At 46.2% G+C, this 22,661-nt stretch overlaps 1 protein-coding gene across 1 annotated transcript in view; it reads right to left on the bottom strand.

Moving 5' to 3' along the window:
- Window positions 1-5,910: 5,910 nt before the first annotated feature.
- Window positions 5,911-22,661, bottom strand: part of Iqgap1 (IQ motif containing GTPase activating protein 1) — a 95,033-nt gene continuing 78,282 nt past the window's right edge. Inside the window, exons 31-38 of the mRNA XM_005077813.4 lie at window positions 22,065-22,167; window positions 21,327-21,462; window positions 20,921-21,008; window positions 18,968-19,180; window positions 18,173-18,339; window positions 15,434-15,556; window positions 10,563-10,671; window positions 5,911-8,081 (exon numbers count right to left, since the gene is read on the bottom strand). Coding sequence (XP_005077870.1) covers window positions 7,968-8,081; window positions 10,563-10,671; window positions 15,434-15,556; window positions 18,173-18,339; window positions 18,968-19,180; window positions 20,921-21,008; window positions 21,327-21,462; window positions 22,065-22,167 — 1,053 coding nt within the window. The 3' untranslated portion in view covers window positions 5,911-7,967. The remainder of the gene's footprint in view (window positions 8,082-10,562; window positions 10,672-15,433; window positions 15,557-18,172; window positions 18,340-18,967; window positions 19,181-20,920; window positions 21,009-21,326; window positions 21,463-22,064; window positions 22,168-22,661) is intronic.

The following is a 22,661-nucleotide window of genomic DNA, read 5'->3' as shown; positions in this document are numbered from 1 at the left end:
GGGCTAGAGTAAAAGAAAATCAACTACTGCGGTGATGTTTTGTTTATGATCTAACAAATAAAGCTTGCCCGAGGATCAGAGGGCAGAGCTAGCCACACTAGTTGGCCAGAGAGGCCAAGCAGTGGTGGTGCATACCTTTAACCATGGCACTGGGGAGATGGAGGCAGACAGATCTCTGATAGTTCAAGGCTACACTGACTATATGAAATTGATCCAGTCTAAAATGGAAACAGAGCTCACAAAAAGGTGATCCCAGCACTAGGGAGGTGGAGACAGGAGAGATATGGCTGGGTGGAGAGAGGAAAATAAGGCAGGAGGAGACAGGAGGTCAGTGCAGTCTGCAGAAGGCAGTCTGAGGCTTGATGGAGAGCAATACAGCCTGGAGATGCCATCTGAGGACAGGGTCGCCCCTTTGATCTGAGCATTGGTAGAGGTGAGAACTCTCTAGTGGCTGGCTGTGTTGCTTCTCTGATCTTCAACTTTGACCCCAATGCCTGTCTCTGGGTTTTTTTTTATTAATACCAGTTAGAATTTGTGCTACAAACTACAGATGGAGTTCCATGACAGCCAGGGCTATGTAGAGAAACCCTGTCTCTAAAAAGGAAAACAAAACAAAAAAAAATCCTTTTCCAAATCAGGTAATGTTCTTTCATACCAAATGTTTTCATTTTTGTATTTTTTGTTTGTTGTGTTTTTTGTTTGTTTTTTGGGAGGTGGTGGAGGCAGAGCTGGGAATAGAATCTAGTGTCTTGAGCATACTTAGTAGTCAGTCTTTATGTTCCCTCCCAATGGAACTGTGGAGCCTAGGGGCCTGGAGAGATGGTTTAGCTAAAACTCTTGCAGAAGCCCCAAGTTCGGGTCCCAACACCCATATCAGGCAGATAACTCCAGCTTCAGGGGATACCAACCATCTTCTGGCCTCCATGGCTACTTGCACACTCATGCATATAAATAAAAATCTTTTCAAAAATAATCCTTAAAAACTGGTGGAACCTAATCATGTTATTATTTCTGTTATAAGCAACTAGTGTTTTTTTTTTTTTAATAGAAATAAGGATTCCTAGAGAACCTTCCCTGGTCTCAAGAAATGAGTTCCAAACAGCTTTCAGAACAGTCCCCTTTGACTCTTCTCTGCCATTGTGGTCAATATGTGCCACATCTGCCAAGCCTTTCAGAATCAAATACTCCCTGCCCAAGAAAGAACAGCAAGATTGTGCCACTTCCAGTGGATTTGGATGGAAGTTGGTGACAAAGTCAGATACAACTCTAAGAAGACACTGGAGGGGAGTCTGGCAGGGTCCCTAAGTCCCACACTCTGCTCAACTATTCTGAGTCAGGGCAATGATCTGCAAGGGCTGAAAGTTTCTGAAGCTGGAGATGTGCATGTTTAACTGGGATTCTGATCTCTCTCTCTCTCTCTCTCTCCCTCTCTCTGTCTGTCTGTCTCTCTCTCTCTTCTCTCTCTCTCTCTCTCTCTCTCTCTCTCTCTCTCTCTCTCTCTCTCTCTCTCTCTCTCTCTCTCCCTCCCTCTCTCTCTGGGTTTTCAAAACAGGGTTTCTCTGTTTCTCTGTGTAGCTCTGTAGATCAGGCTGGCCTCGAACTCACAGAGATCTGCCTGCCTCTGCCTCCTGAGTGCTGGGATTAAAGGCGTGCACCACCACTGCCTGACTCTGTTTTGCTTTTTATCTGCTTTACAAGAGTGAGTTGGTTGATTCAGTCATAACGATGTAAAACCCTTACAAATGTATTGTTACTGGGATCAAATATGCACTTACAACGGTAGTAAATAGTGAATTTTCTGGCTGGTTTAGTAATTTTATGGTCACACAAAGCCCTAATGAAGAACCCATTTCTATTTACTTGTGTGTGCATGTGGAGGTGGGAGGATGAAGAACCCATTTCTATTTACTTGTGTGTGCATGTGGAGGTGGGAGGATGAAGAACCCATTTCTATTTACCTGTGTGTGCATGTGGAGGTGGGAGGATGAAGAACCCATTTCTATTTACTTGTGTGTGCATGTGGAGGTGGGAGGATGAAGAACCCATTTCTATTTACCTGTGTGTGCATGTGGAGGTGGGAGGATGAAGAACCCATTTCTATTTACTTGTGTGTGCATGTGGAGGTGGGAGGACTTTGGAAGTTGGTTCTCCCCTTCTACCATGTGGGTCCTGAGGCTCAAACTCAGGTTATTAGGCTTGGGTGCCAGTACCTTTAACAGCTCAGCCATCTTGCCAGGCCTGTTTTGTTGTTGGTACAAGTAACTGATAGAATAATTAAAAATAAGACTTGTTTTTAGCTGGGCGGTGATGGTGCATGCCTATAACCCCAGCACTTGGGAGACAGAGGCAGGCGGATCTCTGTGAATTCGAGACCAGCCTGGTCTACAGAGTGAGTTCCAGGACAGTCTCTAAAGCCACATAGAAACGCTGTCTCAAAAAAAACCCCAAAATAATAATAATAATAATAAAGACTTGTTTTTAGTCAGGCATTATGGGCAGATACATAACCCCAGCTACTTGTATGGCTGAAGCAAGTGGACCTAAGTACAAAGCCTGCCTAGGCCATAGAACAAGTTCAAGGCTACCATGGGCAACTTAGTGAAATCCTGTCTCAAAATAAAAACCATTTTAATAAATAATAAAATTTATACATACATATTGTATATATATTTGGCTTGTGTGTGTACATTTGGTTGAGACACGGTTTCCCTATGTAGCTTTGCCTGTCCTGGGACTCACTATGTAGACCAGGCTGGCCTTGAATGCAACAATCCTCCTGCCTCTGTGGCTTTCACCATTACACTTGGCTAATAAGTAATTTTTTTAAAGGGCTAGGGATGTGGTGAGAGTGCTTGCCTCGCATGCTCTAGGTCCTGGGTCAATCTCTAGAATCATAAAACAATATTTTTATTAGGAAAAGAAGCGCTGTGAGAGAGGAGTTTAGAGCCATAGCTTCCACTTAGCGGTAGAAAGCTGGCCCATCTCACAGGCAAACAAGAAAACAAAACCCATGAGTTTCAAGGGAGGAACAAAAGGGATTCAAAATCTCCCCAGAGCTTCATATACACACCTTTCCAAAAGGGTGCGAGCTGCCAGCTATGGCGGAACACACCGTGAAATCATTCTTGGTGAGGCACAGGCAGGCAGATCTCGGTGAGTTCCAGGCCAGCGTGCACTCCACAGTGAAACCCTATTATCAAAACAAAAACAAAACCAAACCAACCAAACAAAAGCCCTGGTGGCAGTGGGTTCCACTTGATAGCTGTATGAAACAATGGTCGCCTCAAAGGCCACAACAAACCAGCAATGATAAGGCTGCCCCGGGTGATGAGTCCATGGTCCTACGCATGCTGGGCAAGAGCCCCGTCACTGAGCTATACCCCAGCCCCCACACTTTGCAACTTAAATTTAAGACCTTGCAAGTGAGCTCTGAGTGGTGGCCCACGTCTGTAATCCTATCGCTTTGTGGAGGTGGAGGCAGATGATGGAAGTCCAAACTGTCCTTGGCAATAGGAATTGGATGCTAATGTGCTACTTGAGACCATCTAAGACCAACCAATGAAAACGAACCACCTGTCAAATTTGAAGTGAGAATGTGTAAAAGAAGATAAAAGCTTCCCCAAATCTTTTTAGGGTTAAGTGTCAGGGTGTGTACCCCCAGAGTTTCTGGAATGGCTATCAGCTGAGAGATGACCTTCATTTTGTCTAAGTCAGCTCCATGGTGCCTTTACTGATTGGATTTTGCCTGTGGTTAATCCTGCCAATTTGACTGGATTTGGAATCACGCAGGAGACACACACAGCTCTAAGTGTCTTTGTTCCTTTAATTCATGTGTATGAGCACTCTGCCTGCATCTATGTCTGCATACCCATGAGTGCCTGGTGCCTTTGGGGCCAGAAGAGGGCGACAGATCCCCTGGAACTGGAGCTACAACTGGTTGTAAGCTGCCATGGGGGTGCTGGGAACACAGGTCCTTTGCAAGAGCAGCACATGCCCATAGGTGAGGAGCCAGTTCTCCAAGCCCTCTAAGTATATCTCCAGAGAGATTTAACTGAGAGGACCTGCCCAGGGATCTGGTGGGACCTTTCCTCGGGCTGTCATCCTGGACAGAATAAAAAGGGGAAAGGGAGAAAGTCAGTTGAACAGACGTTCCCTTCTTCCTGGTTGGCATCCCCAACCATGCTGCTCGCAGCTGCTATGCCTTCTCCACCATGGTGACTGCACTCCTCTGAACTAGGAGCCAAAATAAACCTTCCTCTCTATACAGTTGCTTTTAGTCGGGTCACTGCAAGGAATAAAAGAGCACATTGCTGCCCAATTCTCTGTATTTAAGGATCCTCTTTTAATACCCTGGCTTCTTTGCAGAACAGTATAGAGCACAGACTAACAGAGTTCATGCTCCAATGACCAGCCTGCCTGATGGCACCATGTGTTTCAGAAGGAGAAATCTGTGGCTCATCCTGTGTTGGCTCCTTCCCTAAGGTCCCGTGCCAGAGAAGCCATATTCTGACCAAGGCATTCTTCCTTCCTTAGGGGGCCACCGCGGCCACTCACAGAAACCACTCAGATTTGTCAATTAAACTAACTTAGGATTATTGTTTCTATCATATTGACACTGACTTTGCACATCTGGCAACCAAAGACATGTACTCTCATGCAAGGTTGTGTGAGCATTGGTGAGCAAGGGCACTGGCCTTTATGTGGAGGCCAGAGGACCAAGGTGTCAGTCCTTGTATTCCACCCGAGACAGGGTCTTTTGTTTTACTGCCTCCCTCGTATGCCAAGCTCAAAGGCCTCCCAGCTTTTGGAGATTCTCCTGTCCCCATTTCCCATGTCCTGCAGGCACACTGAGTACAGATATCTGCTACTATGCCTACTCTGATGTAAACTCTGGGACTTGAACTCTGGTCCTCACACTTGTGTCACAACTCTTCTTACACATTAGGCCGTTTCTCTAGCATCGTTCCCTGCTCCCATTTTACTTTTATTTTTTGTAACCTATGATTTACTGTTTCCATATCCAACTTACCCTAGTCGTTTCTGGTGACTTGAATGTGACAGGACCCCCCCCCCCCCCAACACACTCTGCATGTATGCTTAACAACTGTTGTGCTCTTCATAAAGTAACATGAGGGCAATTTACACCTCCAGGCTTTAGCCAATCACAGTTAAGTGGCAACAGTCTGCCCCTCACTATATTCTTATGTTGAGGCTACTTTTAAGCACAACACACTTTAAAAGGTTAAACATCAAAATAGTCCATAATGGGGGTTGGAGAGATGACTCAGCAGTTAAGAGCACTGGCAGCTCTTTCAGGTCTTGAATTCAATTCCCAGCAACCACATGTTGGCTCACAACCATCTGTAACGGGATCTGACGCCCTCTTCTGGCCTGCAGGTATAGATGCAGTTAGAACACACACACCTTTAAAAAAAAAAAAGGGCGGTGGTGGCACACGCCTTTAATCCCAGCACTTGGGAGGCAGAGGCAGGTGGATCTCTGTGAGTTCGAGGCCGGGCTGGACCGACAGCCTCCGAAACAATACAGAGAAACCCTGTCTCGTAAAAACCAAAAAAAAAAAAAAAAAAAAAAAAAAAGAAAGAAAGAAAAAAGTCCATAATCGGAGAGCTGCGGGATGGCTTCACCTGCACCTGCTACCAAACCTGACTGGCTGAATTTGATCCCTGTGACCCACAGTGGGAGGAGAGAACCTACTCTCAAGTTTTGCTCTGACCTCCACTTCACACAATAAATAGAATGTAAAAATGGCATTCTGAGGTTCGAAGGCAGACTTGATTCGCTCTTTTTAAAAAAGACTACAAAGGGGAATGGTGATTTAATCCTACTCTAGTTAGCACTGTTTAGCAGGAACGGCTAACAATGAAGCTGAGAAGAATAAACACAAACAGGAACAAATGACCTTTTATTTCATACAGAGACACAAAGGCAATTGTGTGTAGCAACAATCTGATGGCCAGTCCAAATTCTTGGGAGGAAGTAAATTCATAGTAAATGTCATGATGGCTGGTCAGAGAGAAGGTCAGAGGAGGAGGAGGGAGCCAAGACAGAGACGGCAGCAGCTAATAAATAACACGAGCGTGGCATGGCGTCAGTGTGCCAAGCTGAGGCTCACAGGTGACGACCTCAGTGCTGCTTACAGCGGGACTCCACTGCAGCCGTGAAAAGGTCTCCAAGGGCATCTGGCGCAGTTCTAACTGGTATTCAGGTAGGAGCATCCTAACAGTTAACTGAGACATATTAAGGCACCGCAAGCCGTACTGGTACTGTCTTGGAGGTGGCTGATGGGACCACATTTGTGATGGGCTTTCTTCTTAAGAAAACATACTTGAGACCAGGCATAGTGGCCTTGTGCTTTTAATCCCAGCACTTGGGAGGCAGAGGCAGGCCACTCACTGAGGCTTCCACCATGGCCTGCCCATGTGGACACAGTGAAGGACATTTCTCCAAGACTTACATTTGTAATAGGGACATGCTACATATCCACTACTAATTAACCTTTTTTGGGGGGAGGGGATCGAGACAGAGTTTCTCCATGTAACAATCCTGGCTGTCCTGGAACTCACTTTGTAGACCAGGCTGGCCTCAAACTCACAGAGATCCACCTGCTTCTGCCTCCTGAGTGCTGGGGTTAAGGAGTTTGCCACCATCGCTTGGCTATGGGGTCCCTAATTAAAATAGTTTATTGGCCTTCAATACAACCAGTAAACTCTGTAATGTTAGTTTAATTTTATGTTTTATGCAAGAATACCGAACCAAAACATCAAAGAAATTGAAGGCTCAGTAGCATGATTTACCTATCTTTTTGGATAAACAATTTTTTTTTAAATTTATGACTTTTAACCCAAAAACAAAGGTTTCCAAATTCAATGCCTGAAACGAGTCCAACTGTCCAGGCTTCTCAGAATACAAGCGTGAATATGGTGGCAGAGAGAAGAGTGGGAAATGGACTTAAACTTCAAACACGACATGGATTGGCTGCTGTTGCTGACATCTTGCCGACTCTGTAGGTAAACCCTAATGTAGGCCTTAGAGAAGCTTCAAGAATTCAGATATACAGATAACCCAATTAGAAATGACCCTTTCTCAGGGTATTCTAAAGCATTATACAAATATTTAAAATTTCTATCACTCACATTTTAAGAAATAAACTTATACTTTAGTAAGGCACTCTTGGACACAAACAGTTTTGAAAACATTACATTTTGGGCTCGGGAGAGCCATTCCTTTGTGGGAGGGGCAGAGCGGTCACTGTCCTTGAATAGAACTCAGTGCACTGCTCTGAGTGGGTACCTCGGCCCACTCACAATGTCTCTGAATGGTCAGCTGTGGTCATGGGGTTCTCCTTCACCAGGAAGGACACTACACTAAGAGCGCTGCCCAGACATAATGGGGAATTCAAAAGCAGTTGTTTTTCTCCTGAAGCTGCTTCATTTGAATAGAGAATAGAAACTTGGAATTAGCTCCACCCACAAAGGCAGCAGAATGGAAGGCATCACAGACTTTACCTCTGATTGATGGGCCATCCTTAACCATGAATCTGGTGTTCACGTTTGCTGTTAACCTGACAGCCTTCACTTCTAAATGAGAATCTGAATCCCACCATCCTTACTTCGAAGTAAAACAAACACCAGCGTTTACAAGTAGCAATTACCACTTAGGAGACCATAACAGAAAGGGGGTGGGTGGGGCTCCGCTGTCTACATGATGAAAGGGGGTGAGGGAAGGCGGTGTAAGAGGAAGCCTGAAATACAACTTCACTATTAAAAGAGGACCCTGGATGTCCTGGGGGCGGGGAGGGGGCGGGCTTATACATGGGGCTTCAGGAGTGTGAGACTGAGGCACCACTAGACCAGGTCTTTGCTTCCGAGGAGTAATGGAGGATCCTACAAAGGCAGCGTCGAGGCGTTGCTTTTTTGAATTCTTCTGGGCTGGCAGCAAACGACCAGTTACTTCCCGTAGAACTTTTTGTTGAGAAGGAAGATCAGGAGGTTGACATTAACTTTAGCTCTATCAAATAACTTCATGACTGCAACCCCTTCATACTGTAGCTGCAGCAAGTCCTGTTTAAAACAAAAGAAGACGTTTTAACGGTCAGATCTGGGATAAGAAAAGGAAGGTCCCCATGGAGGGAGGGGCCGGGAGGGGTGAGACAGGCCTTTTGTGGCAGGTGAAATGCAGCCAGTGAGACGGGGCCAGCGCAGGGCCTTCCACCACACAATCACCACCCCGGTGCTGCAGTAACAGGCGTGCTGGCCAGTTACCCAGAATCTTCAGACCAACTTGGTCTTAGGGAATCATTTAGCTTACAGTCAAATATTCTAAACAGGAGGCGGTCCGCTCAGTTAAACTATGTACATTATTTCAGAAGTTACAATGACATTTTCCCATTCCATTTCAGCTATAAGTTAAAGTATCAGTACCGTGGAAAAGAGAAAGACATGTCAATTCATGGTGAAACATGCTAATGGCCAAAAATGAGGATGGCTAGTAATGTCTCAGGACCTACGAGGTGTTTTTGTTGTTTTTTCTTGAGACACTCAAGACTAGCCCCAAACCACTGTCTCCATGCCTGGGATAACGAGCATGAGCCACCACACTCAGTTCTACAGCGCTGGGCTCAAACCCAGGGTTGTGTGCATTACAAACAAGCATTCTACCAGCTGAGAGCCACATCTCCAGCTCTGAGAGCCACTGGACTCTTCTTTTTAGGAGACGGAACCCGGCCTCTGAATACTGAATATGTGCTCTCTGACATGCAGCCTCAGCCCTACCAGACTCAGACTTCTGCTCCGCCTGAGAAAGATTTTCTACTGTAAAGGCAAGCGAAATAGGAGGACCGCACATTCATCGGATGCCCGGCCTGTGAGAGGCATTGTTTTAGGCATATAACACAGAATCTTTTCAAGCCATCGCAAAAGTCCTATGAAGTGTGATTATCCGAACTTTAAGGATGGGGTGCTGAGGCTCACAGGGTTGGGTGGCACGGCCATCAGAAAAGAGCTGGCTTTGGGGTGGTCCAGGTGTGACACAGGCTGTTTTCTTAGCACTCTCTGCTGTCCTGAAGGCTTATGGCAGCACTGTCAGGGTCTCTACCGATAAACAAGAGTGAAGAAAGCCAGGGTCAAAGGGCATGAAGGGACCTCAGTCATGAGGATGGGGACCATGGTGTGTCCTCTTTACCTAACCCATCTCACTAACCCCATGCACCTGAGGGCCAGACAAGTTTAATGAATGTGAGCATCAGTGTATGTCTCCTTAGCAGAGTCGTTGGCCTCTACATACATGGGGAGACCCATGGGATATGGGGTTGTGTGTAGTAATTCTTAGTTACGGTGTATGAAGAAACCCTTTCACGTTTATTTAATTAATATGCTCTGAGAGACTACTGATTACCAAGAAGGAAATGGAGATGACTAAGGCATACTGTTTTGAGAGTTCACAGTTTTGGGGGTGGCAGGGAAATGAATCAGCTTATACCGTCAACAGAGGACGTCTCTCAGGGCTGCTGAGGCAAAGGGAAGAGCCGCCAATGTGGCTCTGGGGAGGCAATGCACGTGCCCGTGCTCACTGTTGGATGGAGGCAGAAGGGGGTAGGAGGACGGGAAGGCCGGCCAGTCATGTGAGGGGAGAGCATCCTGTGCAGAAGTCTGACTGGCTAGACCACGGCAATGTGAAGCAGGGCAGGGCTAAGACATGGATGAGCACAGTTCTCGGCAGAGCGTGTGCGAGGCCCTAGGTTTGATTCCCAGCACTGCAAAAACAGTAAACAATCAACAAAAACTAAGAGGCCTACTAGGTGGAGCACACACAAAGCTAGAGGGGGGCTGCTTCCTGCTTATGAGTCCTCCCAATTTTCTGATTATTTTTGGCCTTGGATTTTTTTTTTTTTTGGTTTTTTTCAAGACAGGGTTTCTCTGTGGCTTTGGAGGCTGTCCTGGAACTAGCTCTTGTAGACCAGGCTGGCCTCGAACTCACAGAGATCCGCCTGCCTCTTGGCCTTGGATTTTGAAGATGACTTTCACTATATAACTTGGCTTGGAATACACAATGGAGCCCAGGCTGGTCTCAAACTCTGAATCCCCCTGCCTCTGTGTGTTGAATTGCTAGGACTAGTGTTGTGCATCACCACTGGGTAGATATTTTTAGGTGGTCAGGCATGATGGCACATATCTATGATTCCAGCATCGGGGAGAAACAGTTGGGTCAAGAGTTCAAGGCTAGCCTCAACTACATAATGCATTTGAGGCTAGCTTGGGTTACATGAGATTCCTACCACTTTTCTAATTTAGATACCTTCCATCAAGGACACCAGTTCAGTCGAAGGTGCACTGAGTGAGGTTTCGGGTACTGATGTCCTCTAAGCTCATACACCTTGGGGAGCTCTCAGAGGGCACGGGCCATGCCCAATTCCCCAAACCCTTGACTTCTCCCATCAACCAGGCGCTGAACCCTTTGAACCCCATCAGCATTCCCCCGCGGGCCTTCTCTTATCTTCTCCCACCTCATCAGAGAGCTTCAGGTCCATGCCTGAGCGTACCCACCTGATAGTGCAACATGAAAGTCTCCATCTGAACTCCCATGAACTTGGCTTTCACTTCAAAGTCTCCCACTTCTTCTGTTGGACCGATTTCAAAGATAACATTTTTAAACCTGTAGAAACACAACACCATATGAGTGAGCTTCATGTTTTCAGGTGATGATACTGAGGTGGGGGAGGGGGGACATCAGGGGTGCCTGGTAGAAGGTACAGGATCAAAGTTGTCCTGCAAGGGGGGGGGCACCATGGGCAGGACATCCTGCCATGCCCTCTGCTTTGAGACCCAGAGAGAGAGAGAGATGGGCACCTTTCCCTGAAGCACTCATATCCTGTTCAGAGAGGACCATGGGGAATGCCACGGTGGCCTGAAATGGTGATGCCGGGGGGCTCTTCCCTGAAGGTACTATAGAAAGTTAGTGGTAAAAGAAGGAAAAGGAGCCAGGTGTGGTGGCGCACACCTTTACTCCCAGCACACAGGAGGCAGAGGCAGGCGGATCTCAGAGTTCGAGGCCAGCCTGGTCTACAGAAAGTATTCCAGGACAGCCAGGGTTCCACAGAGAACCCTGTTTTCAGGAGGGGATGACAACAACTGGAAGTGGGCTGAAGCTGAGGCAGGAGAGTGATTGATTGCATGGATGTGTGAGGACTGGGAGAGGAGACTGGGTAGGGCAGAGTGGGGTCAACAAGGAGCAGAGGTTTTAGGGGACGGAGCATGTGTGTGCACTAAGTGTGCTGAGTACACGCTGCCCCAGGGCAGCAAACTGCATAGTACCAGCAACAAGGAAGATTATGCTGCTCCCTAAGAGAACAAAGTGCACCACCCCACATTTCCAGAACCCCTTCATGGAGCTGTGACCCCCTACAAATACAACAGAGAGTCACCAAGGGTGTGCAAGAGGGCACCAAAGGCAAGAGCGCCCACAGAATCTGTGCTCTGAAACTGGACTGGAGCATGACTTTCCTAAGGCTGGCTGCTCCGGTGATCTGCATGGACGTGCTGGGGCTTCTGGGTTCTAAGCCCACAGCAGCAAGGACAGAGAAGAGAAGCAAACAGAGCGGGCGTGTGAACAGCAGCAGAAAACAACGACAGAAAGCAGGGAGAAACAAGGCTACAGACTGGGGAAAATGCAAGGTGCCAGACCACCAAACCCAAATGCCCACCGCAAAACCAGAAAGACAAAGGCCCCACGGTGAAAACCTCACCAGAGCGGGGGAGGGGACAGATGATGAGCCACACCCAAATCACACCAAAAACCTAACAGCCTGATCTACAAAGTGAGTTCCAGGACAGCCAGGACTACATGGAAAAATCCTGTCTTGAAAAATACAAAACCAAACAAAACCAAACCAAAACAACACTTCAATCAGAAATCTAAGAAACACGTACTTCAAGGAGACACTTTTAATTTTAATTAAGAAAAGAAATTTAAGTGTTTGTATGTTATGACTGTGTGTGTGACCATGTATGCATATGGAGGCCAGAAGAGGCATTGGATCCCTGGAGCTGAAGTCATAGGCAACTGTGGACCATCTGGCCTGGGTGCTGGGAATGGAACCCAGGTCCTTTGCAAGAGTGGCAAGTGCTCCTGGCTGCTGAGCTCTCTGCAGCCCTTACAGGGGCATTGTAAACGAATGGCCGTCCTCACTGACAGGAGGGAGCAGCACTGGCACTGCTGGAATGACCGTGGCAAGATTGTATCTGCACGCTTTGCAGCCACAGTGGAAAACAGCACCACAGCCCCCACAATCAAAGCGTGAGCCACCGCGTGGTCCTCCGCCTCACTTCTGGGCGCACACAGCACGACTTGAGAGCAATGGCTCTCACAATAGCTGGGAAGCGGAAACAGTGTCTGTCCATCAGTGCATGACCGAGAAACAAAATGTGGTACACAAAGACAATGGAATATTATTCAGCCTTAAAATTAAAAACGAAGGAAATCCTGTCATGTGGTTAAATCTCTGGGACATCATGCTAAGTGAATGTCCAAGCCAGTCATAAAAGATAAAAAAGTACACAGCCTCACTCATGTGAGGGGCAAAGACCATAAAGAGCACGGTGCTGCCGGAGGCTGGCTACAGGGAGGCGGGGTGAGTGCTGAGATGAGAACCTTCCAGAGATCTGGCTGAGCTACTGGCTAACCCGTAACTGCACCATTGAAAATGGTTACAATGTGAACTCTATGTCATCTGTCTTTGTAACAGTTTTTTTAAAAAACACGCTTTGTTCAGAAATCAATTTGTAGGCATCTATTATTTTAAAAAGCAATGGCCCAGAGTTGTAGTGAGTTTTTTTCTGTCCTGCCAGCCAGCTTCCAAATAATGACACAGAGACTTCTTATTAATTATGAAAGCTTGGCTGACAGCTTAGGCTTGTTTTTAACTAGATCTTATAACTTAAATTAACCCATTTATATTAATCCATATGCTGCCCCGAGGCTTATTTATCTGTCTACACGCTGTCTGTCCTGCTTTTATGCTTTCTGTATGTTTGCTCGGGTTCATGCCCCTTCTTCTTCCCAGCGTCCTTTGTGCCAGGAAATCCTGCCTAGCTAATGACCGTTCAGTTTTTTATTAAACCAATCAGAGCAACACTTCCTCACAGTGTACAAAAAGATATTCCACCCAGCCTGGTCTACAGAGCGAGTTCCAGGACAGGCTCCAAAACAATACAGAGAAACCCTACCTCGAGAAATTAAAAAAAAAAAAAAAAAAAAAAGATATTCCACAACACAGTGGCGGTGCATGCCTGTAATCCTAGCCCAGCGAAGGCTGACTCGGGCTATAGTGAGGTCCTGTTACTACTACCACACAACAAAAACTGAGCATGATGCTGTGAGCCAGTAGTCCTAGCCATGCAAAAGCGTGAGGTGGGAAGATAACTAAATTGTTAGTTCAACAGCATAGCCAGGAACCATCTCAAAAAAGATGGCCCCTCGTGTGTCAGCACTGGCTGACAGGTAAGTCTTATCACACTTACAATAATATAATAAAAAGTATAATTAAGTGTTCTAAACTAGGTTTAGATAGGAAATATGTAGCCATTATAAAGGTACTCTATCTTTTTCTTTTTTCTTTTATTTTTTGACCTAGGGTTTCTCTCTGTGTAGTCCTGGTTCTCCTGTGCTCTGTAGATCAGGCTGGCCTCTTAGTTGGAGATCTGGCTGCCTCTGCTGGGTCTAAAGGCATGAACCACCACTGCCCAGCTCAAAGATACTTTCAAAAAGTATGAGAATGTCTCATAATACAATGTTATCAATAAAAGCTGGATAGGTGACAACAAATGGTATCCTAATTTATGCTCAGAAACCGAGGTGGACTACCCGTCTCTGAATGAAGGCACAGAAGGAAGTTCACTACCTCAAGAGCTTCCTTCTACCTTGTGGAGCCTCTCTCATTCACTGCCCTACTTTCAAGGCCAGTCGCACATACATATTTCAGAGCTAAGATCCTTCTGGAACAAAGGATGGGATGGTCAGCAGTCCAAGCTCAATGTGTACTTTCTAACAATGCAGGCCAGGGCTGCCAGAGGACACTGGGTCAGAGACTTGAACTGTTCTGACCCAGGGGCAAAGAAAGCTGGGCTTCCCGGGAAGGATGCAGCAGATCCCTATATACAACAAAGCAAATACTTTTTGTGGGCATGCATGGTGGTTTCACACAGGCTCACATGTTTCAATGCTTGGGCCCCAGTTAGTGGAATTGTTTGGGAAGGATTAGGAGGAGTGGCTTTGTTGGGGTGGGCGTGGCCTTGTTGGAAGAGGTATGCGACTGTCTCTGAGATACCAAAAGCCTTTGCCAGGCCCAGTCTTGCTCTCTCTCTGACTGCTTGTGGATCAGATGTGGGCTCTTTGCTACTGCTCTATGCCATGCCTGCCTACCTGCTGCCAATTTCCCCGCCACGATGATCAGGGACTAAACCTCTGAAGCTAATGCTTCCTTTTATAAGTTGCTATGGTCATTATGTTTTGTTACAGCAGTAGAATGGTAAGTAAGACAGTATGTCTTGGTCAGACACAGAAAATGAAGGAACTGCTTCCTTTTTCTAAGAGGTGAAATTAGGATGGGGCACACACACACATTGCTGCCAACATGCCTCGGACAAATGAGAAAAAGAAATTCACTGTCAGGTGGCAAACTTTTGAGAAACAAAGACACCTGTCCTCAAGTCTGATTACAGGAGTTCCATCTCTGGGACCCATATGGTAGAAGGAGAAAACCAACTCCTGCAAGATGTCACCCAACCTCCATGTATATACCATGGTGTATGCATGTGCACACGTACAGAATAAACATAATTTTAAACATGCATTCTCCTTTATTGCCAGGTTAATGAACTATTTGTAAAACCTAGCTCTGCACATATAGATATAAGAATGCATAAAATATATAAAAAGAGCCACCTAGAAAGAGAAGAACACTAAGATAACATCAGGATGAATTCAAAATTAAAAAGCTTCTAAAACAAAGTTAAAATGGAAATATGGGAAGAAATGGCTCTGCAGGAAAAGTGCTACCACTCAAGTCTGAGGACTTAGTCAGATCCCCAACATCCTCGTAAAACTCTGGGTACAGCAGTGTATTCCTGTAACCACAGCACTGGGGACGAGGGTGGCAGACACAGGCAGAGCCCAGGAGCTTGAGAGCCAGCAGCCGAGCAGAACTGATGAGCTCCAGATTCAGAGGAAGACCGTGCCTCAGAAAATAAGGTGGAGGGTGAAGAGGAAGAGGGCACCTGACACTGGACACTGGCCTCCATGTTCACACACACACACACACACACACACACACACACACACACACACACACACACACGCACGCACGCGCACACGCACGCACCAGCACACACACACGTGCACATAAAAAGGAAATACTCACTGATTTGCTTGGAGGTCCTCAATTTCCAGAAGAACTCCCTTTTCATGTAGTCTTGCTGCTGTGTACTTCAGAGAAATCTTTTTGCTTTTCTTGCCTTTCATTTCCCTTGGCTTTTTAGAGACCCTGTGAAAGAAAAAGGAAACTGCATTATGACACTCTTTAAGTAATCTACTACAAGCCTTAGGCATCATGGAATTGAGGCTAGAAACTCACACACAAGCATAAAGACACATCAATTCTAAAATGGCAGACAAATGTGAGGACCTCTGCAAAACGGGGAAACGTTACTAATTCTCTTCCACCTTGATTTTAAGTTATATTGGAAAACAAGGCACATGTCTAAGATGCTGATGCAGGCATTTTAAGAAAAATAAAATAGATTTGTGATTATCTGTGTGGGGGCTTTGTTCTTTGTTATTTCATGTGTGTAAGTGCATGACCACCACAGGCGGGTTGGAAGAGGGCATCGGATTCCCTGGGACAAGAGCTACAGACAGCTGGGAGTCACCATGTAGGTGCTGAGAATTGAACCCAGCTATCCATAAAGCAGATCTTAGCCACTGTACCATCTCTCTGGTTTCATTAGTTTGGTTTTTTTTTTTTAAGAAGTAATTTTTATATTTTATGTTTGTGTGTCAACTGTGTGCATGCTTGTGGAGGCTTGAAGTCTGTCAGATCTGGGACCTGGAGTTACAGACAGCTATGAGCTGCCTGATGTGGGTGCTGGGAGCCAAATTCCAGTCCTCAGAAGAGCAGCAAGTGCTCTCAACCACCTGGCCATCTCTTTAACCCCACAGAATTGCATATGGTGAACAACTAGATACAAATGTTCGTCAGCGGAGAGCTGATTAGAGGCATCTTTCCTAGCTATCTCACAGGCATTCAAAGTGAACACCTATCTAGCCATGTTTGCCTAGAAGACCTAGGAATGTTGAACCTGGTTCTACATGAAACCAGGGCAGCTTGGGGACAGCACTGTTCTAGGCCTGGGCAGAGTAAACTACAAATTAAGCTAGACACAGCATCTGTCAGAAAGCCAGGGGGCACACAAAGGCTGACAGGGACATGTCAAAGGGTACGGGTGTCAGCTCTCCCAGGTGGGCTAGGGGCCCACCTCTCCAGTACCAGCCTCCCTCCAGGGATGAGTGTGATATAGGAGGGAATGCAGGGAACACAAATAAATTCTAGAGCACCTGTAGGAAGGGCTCATGGGTGTCCTATTCTTTCAACCTTTCTGAAGTTTGAAATTTCTAGAAAATGAAAGGTTGGGAGTTTGCAATTTCTTTCCTATAGAAGCAGAAGGCTCAGGTTTGTGGCCATCACAGGAGACTGTGATCCTGCCCACAGGCATCAGGGAGCCCAAAGCTCTATAAAATCCTTAGGAGGTTGGTTGGTTTGGGGAGACAGGCCTCCAAGTGCTGGGACTACAGGTGTGCGCGCCATCATGCTTGGTGGGAGATTTGGAAGCCAAGTTAGATGGTTCCCTTGCACGAGTCATTAATTCCAGACCAAACTAATATTTTAGAACAAGAAGTGCAGCTGTAGGAGATTATTATAAGTTGTGTTACATTTGTCTATGCTGTGGAACATTTGTCTAATGATGCAAAGATGTGTTGCATTATTTTATGTTGCACTAGTTTAACTCTGTGAAGCTGTGTTACTGTGCCTGTCTAAAACACATGATTGGTCTCATAAAGAGCTGAACAGCCAATAGCAAGGCAGGAGAGAGGATAGGAGGGGCTGGTAAGCAGAGAATATAAATAGGAGGAGAGAAAGAGGGATCAGGAAGCAAGAAGATCAAGGAGAAAGAAAAGGAGGAGAGGAGGACACTGGGGCAAGCTACCCAGCCAGCCAAGGAATAAGAGTGAAAGAAAGATATACAGAAGCAGAAAGGTAAGCTGGCGGTGGTGGTGCATGCCTTTTATTCCAGAGGCAGGTGGGTCTCTGTGAGTTTGAAGCCAACCTGTTCTACAGAGCTAGTTACACAACAGCCAGGGTAATCCTGACTTAAAAACCTAAAAGAAAAAAGAAAAGAAAGAGAAAGGTAAAAGCCCAGAGGCAAAAGGTAGATGGGATAATTTAAGTTAAGAGAAGCTGGCAAGAAACAAGCCAACCTAAGGCCAGGCACTCATAAGAAAGAAAAATATTCCGTGGATTTATATGGAGCTGGGAGTTGGGCCCCCAAAGGGCAAAGAGCCAAAAAGAGTAAATAGTAAAAACCAACAATAAAATGTTTGGAGGGAGCTGAAGAGATGGCTCAGAGGTTAAGAGCACTGACTGCTCTTCCAGAGGTTCTGAGTTCAATTCCCAGCAGCCACATGGTGGCTCACAACCATCCATAATGAGATCTGGTGCCCTCTTCTGGTGTGCAGACATGCATGGAGGCAAGATGTTGTATTCATAATAAATAAATCTTAAAAAAAAAAATGTTTGGAAAGAAGCATCCTCAAGCCGCTTCCCAACAGCCACATCACACTACTAAATGGAACCAGGCAATTATGCAGACATCAGAAGCAAAATAAGGAACTAAGGTAGTAAGTGGATCCTAGGTGTAGTTAAAAAGTTCTGTGTCAGCCAGGATTGGTTGATTGCACACCTTTAATTCCAGCACTTGGGAGACAGAGGCAGGCAGATATGAGTTCAAGCCCAGTAAATTTAATGAAAAATTAAAACACCCCTTCTCTACTTCTCTCCATCCCTGTAATTCTCGCCCAGGAATAATTAAAAATGGAGACTCACTTGCCCTTGCTGGCCAAGTTATCCAAGCAGGTTTTGATGTAGCTCTTGTAGTAATCCACCTGCTCTCCATAGAAAGTGGCCTTAGAGTTCAGAGCTGCGTATGTCTGCTGCAGTTTTACCAGCTCGGCTTTCCTCCTCTGCCGGTATCTCCGCTGATTCCGGATATCCTGAGGCACAACCACGAAAATGAGGAAAATGAGGACAGGCAGCCTGTGTCTCTTGAACCATCACCATTCATGAACTCTACAACCCAGCTGGGCTGAACTCAAACATGCCGACTGTTCTTAACAGACAGCAACCTGCGTTCGCAATCTGAAAGAAATTCAGATCTCATCTGCCTAAATCCTCTAGTGGCAGGGAGCTGTGTGCTCAGATTTTCATACTATACTTACAGAGCTGCTCTAGACCTCATAAACATGCTATCCCAAGAAGGAAGAAAAAGAGCCAGGTTCTTCAGTGCAAACAGCATTATCCTGGTGAAATTAGAACTCTGAGCCCCGGTTTGGGGTGATTCACACAAATCAAATTGATCATACAACTACAACTTTATATATGCCATAGCAATTATGGAAAAATCCTGAAGGATTCTTTAAAGACAATGAAAAACTGAAGGCTGTTTCCCCATTAATTTAGACCATACAAAAACACACCCCCAGGAGAAGTCCTGGTGTGAGGCGGACTGTACTATTCTGCATATGAGAAGCTATGCTGTGGCCTGAGTGGCTGCTGCCCTTTCATGAGCTCCTGAAGCAGCTGTAAACAAGGCTGGGCCACCACTGTTCCCACACGCAGTACCTTGGCAATGTCGTTGATGAGTTCCTGGTATTTGTTCTTTGGGTCCACGGTCCCGAGCTCTGTTAGCTTCTTTAGGCCGGTCTGAATTTTCTCCTTCTTCTCCTGAAGGCTGAGGTTGTTATCCTCCTTCATGGGTTTTGCCTTTTTCATCTTGTCAGGGGTTTTGGCATCCCGGATAGCCCGTCTCTGCATGGCCCTCTGATGTTCGGCTTCCTACAGATGAAAACAAAAATACTTGTTGGTGAGTTCACCATAGGAGCCCTAAACTTGGACTCATAGCGTATCTGCACTTGAATGTGGAGTTCTCCAACTCAGCTGCGAATTTCTTCCCTCTACCAGACGAGGAACAGCATTAAGGTGAGATATCTCATTTCACCTAGCAAAGTACAACTGTGAATCCAGATGCTGGTCTTTCTTAACACTAGGTGTAGTCAGAAAACTAGATTCTATGAGCTACGAAATCCTTTATCTTTCCCTAGCTTAATTTAGGACATTGAAGCCACTGTTATTTTATCCAAAATGTGGGTCATTATAACTACACAAATTAGCGCAACAGCAGTGCCCAGTGAAATCTTGCTAATTGCTCCTGACACGCTGCCTGAGCTGGAGCAGGCTCCTGCTGCCCTCTGCTCCCAAGCACACTGCAAACACTGGCGTGTCAAGGAGCCTTCCTTAGACTCCGCTGTCTTTCCTTACCCTTTTCCTTGCATTTTAAAAAAACCACCGAGACAAGGTCTTGCTAGACAGCCCAGGCTGGCCTTGAACTTGGTAATCCACCTGCCTCAACCGAGCAGGGATTGCATACTGCCAGGTCCAGCTGGTCCTTCTTTAACAACTCCATTGTCTTTTCTGACTTCTGTCATCCACAGCTGGCATCACCATCTCCTCACCCTGGCTCTGGAGTTCTAGATAATTCCACCTGGGCTTTGCTTTTCTCCTACCTACCCTCCCTATCTTCACCCCTCCCCCCCTTGTCCCCATTTTCCCTGTGGGCTCTCTGTTTTCCATCACACCAAATCCCCCAGACTTTAAGTGTGGCTTCGGTTCTTGCTTCTTTTGTCGTCACTTCCTGATACATTGTTCCTCACTGGCCTCCACCTCAAAAACTGGGGGTTTTTGTTGTTGTTTTGTTTTTTGAGATAGTCTCACTGGCTGACCTGAAACTAGCTGTGTTGACCAGGCTGGCCTTGAACTCACAGATACCTTTGCTGGTATGCTCATCATAGCCAGAAACTTCTGGAATCTTTTTTAACTTTTATGTGCATTGGTGTTCTGCCTGCATGTATGTCTGTGTGAGGGTGTCATGTCAGATCTTGGAGTTACAGACAGTTGTGAGCTGCCATGTGGGTGCTGACAATTGAACCAGGTTCTCTGGAAGAATAATCAGTGCTCTTAACCACTGAGCCATCTCTCCAGTCCCCTGGCTTTTTTTTTTTTTGGTTTTTTTTTTTTTTTTTTTGGTTTTTCGAGACAGGGTTTCTCTGTATTGTTTTCGAGGCTGTCGGTCCACCCCTGGCATTTTTATAACCAATACTATAGTTAATTTCTAATGGTCTTATGGTTTCAGGTGCATGTATCATAATTTTTCTAACTGGACCTTAAGTTTGGAGTCACGCCCTGCACTTTTATAGACACAACCAAGGTACTTCATATAATTACTACGATAAGAAAGTCATTAAATTACTAGGCAGACAACATGTTCTGTCCCAGATTAAATTCTTATCCATCCTATAGTCTCCATTTCATGTTTCCTGTCCTAAGAACACCTTCTGGATTTAGGAGCTAACAACTTTCTCCATCAGATGAGCCCTAATTACTACTGTTACATAGCAGATCCATGCTCACCCTAGGGTCCAATCCCTTCCCTGTGCCCCTAATCCCCACCCAGGGATGCACCTATCATAGAAGAGCTTATCCAGTGTAGTAACACACATATGAAACCTTCGTGTGTACCTGTTCACTGGTGGCTGGTGTCTCTAGGATTTCAGTCAAGGTGTCTCCTGGCTGGAACCGGATGACATCCACAATTAATCGTTTGGTGCTGCAAAGAGATGGGAATGGTCTGAATGTGGCTGTGTGCTCCACCTCCTTGTCATTGGATCTGAGCAGCATCTGAAGCACCATCACCCCACAACGCCTTGCTCCGGCACCCACAGGGACAGTTATCAGCACAAGGAACAAGGGGACTATAACAGGTGGTACAGGGGAGGAGTTCCAAGATTGTAATTGTATATTGGCAAAATAAGTCCTGTGCCAAGCACGATGCAGGGTGATGAGTACTGTGACGGGCAGGAGAGGCCAGGGTGGGGTTCCAGGTGAGCTGGATTCAGGCCACGCCCTTCTCCCTTTCCATACTCACTTCAGTAGGATGGCCCGGGCGTCCATCTCTGCATTCTCGTCACCAGGCACATCAAACTTGTTGGTCAACGTGAGAGATACTTCTGTCTTAGCCAGTGCCTCCTTGTTGGGGTCATTTAAATTGCCACAACTTTCCCCTGAAGTTTTGGGAGTGCAGAAAGAGCCAATGTAATAAAAAGACACTTTGGAGAAAATGATTCAAATAAATACAATGCAGGTCAGTATGACTCTTGATAAACCAATGCCCTTCAGTGTGGCGAGCAGTCTTCACTGAGAAGTACAGGAACCTAAGCCAAATGGTTGAAGAGAAGGGTCCATAATGCAGTAACTTCACGAAAGTGTGAAAAATCATTTCACTGAGCACAGTGGTACATGCCCCTAAGCCCAGTCTTCAGGAGGCTGAGAGAGGGGGATCTCTGGGAGTGTGAAGCCTGCCTGGTTTAGGGAGTTCTGAGCCAGACAGGACTACAAAGTGAGGCGCTCGTCTAAAAAAAAAGTCATCAATGTAACATTTCCTTTGTAAGACTTGCTTTCTGATTATATATGATTACTTTTGTCTCTGTATTTGAAAGTGTCTGCTATTTTGCTGGACTAAGCTGCTCGTAGGTGGGGTCTACACTGGTTTTGTCCCCCACAGCGTATCTAGACTCTGATACAGCACAAGATCAGAGAGACAATGACACTAAGTCCCCTGATTCGATCCCCTCTCAGCTTTCCAGGAGCTCACTAAGAACATTACCTATCAGGGACTCGATGGTGGGCACCTCGCCAAGGTCGTCCAGCAGCTCGTGGATGGGGTCGTTGTGCTCTGGAGCAATGGCGTCCTGGTGGTCCAACAGGAGCTGCAAAGACCCAGTGATTGACCCTGAGTCCCACCCTCACCCTCTGTCCCCATCGGCAGGCCCAACAGGGATCTGCACAAAAAAGGCCAACAACAAAGCCACCACATCTGAAGCACAAACAAGCTAACCTAGTAAACAGCACTAGGGACCAGGCAGCACACTGGACTTCACAGAACAGTGTACATCGTGAAACACTAGGGAACCTTGGCCATAACAAATTCAAATGCCCATGTAAGAAAGCCACAGGAACAGACTAAAATCATCACTATACCCGACAAGCACCAATACAATGACACACTCTGGGTCCTAGGGACATAGCTTGTTTTGTGTTTTGCTACTGTTTTCTAATGTCGGGTTTTAAAACTCTGCCAATGTATGGTATCTTTTTATTCAGAAAAGAAGCATCCAGGGCTGGAGAGATGGCTCAGAGGTTAAGAACGCTAGCTGGTCTTCTAGAGGTCCTGAGTTCAATTCCCAGCAACCACATGATGGCT

This window comes from Mesocricetus auratus, unplaced genomic scaffold (assembly GCF_017639785.1).
Source record: "Mesocricetus auratus isolate SY011 unplaced genomic scaffold, BCM_Maur_2.0 Super-Scaffold_4256, whole genome shotgun sequence".
NCBI lineage: Eukaryota > Metazoa > Chordata > Mammalia > Rodentia > Cricetidae > Mesocricetus > Mesocricetus auratus.
Note: the sequence above shows the minus strand (reverse complement) of the source record. Positions and strands in the feature narration are given on the sequence as shown.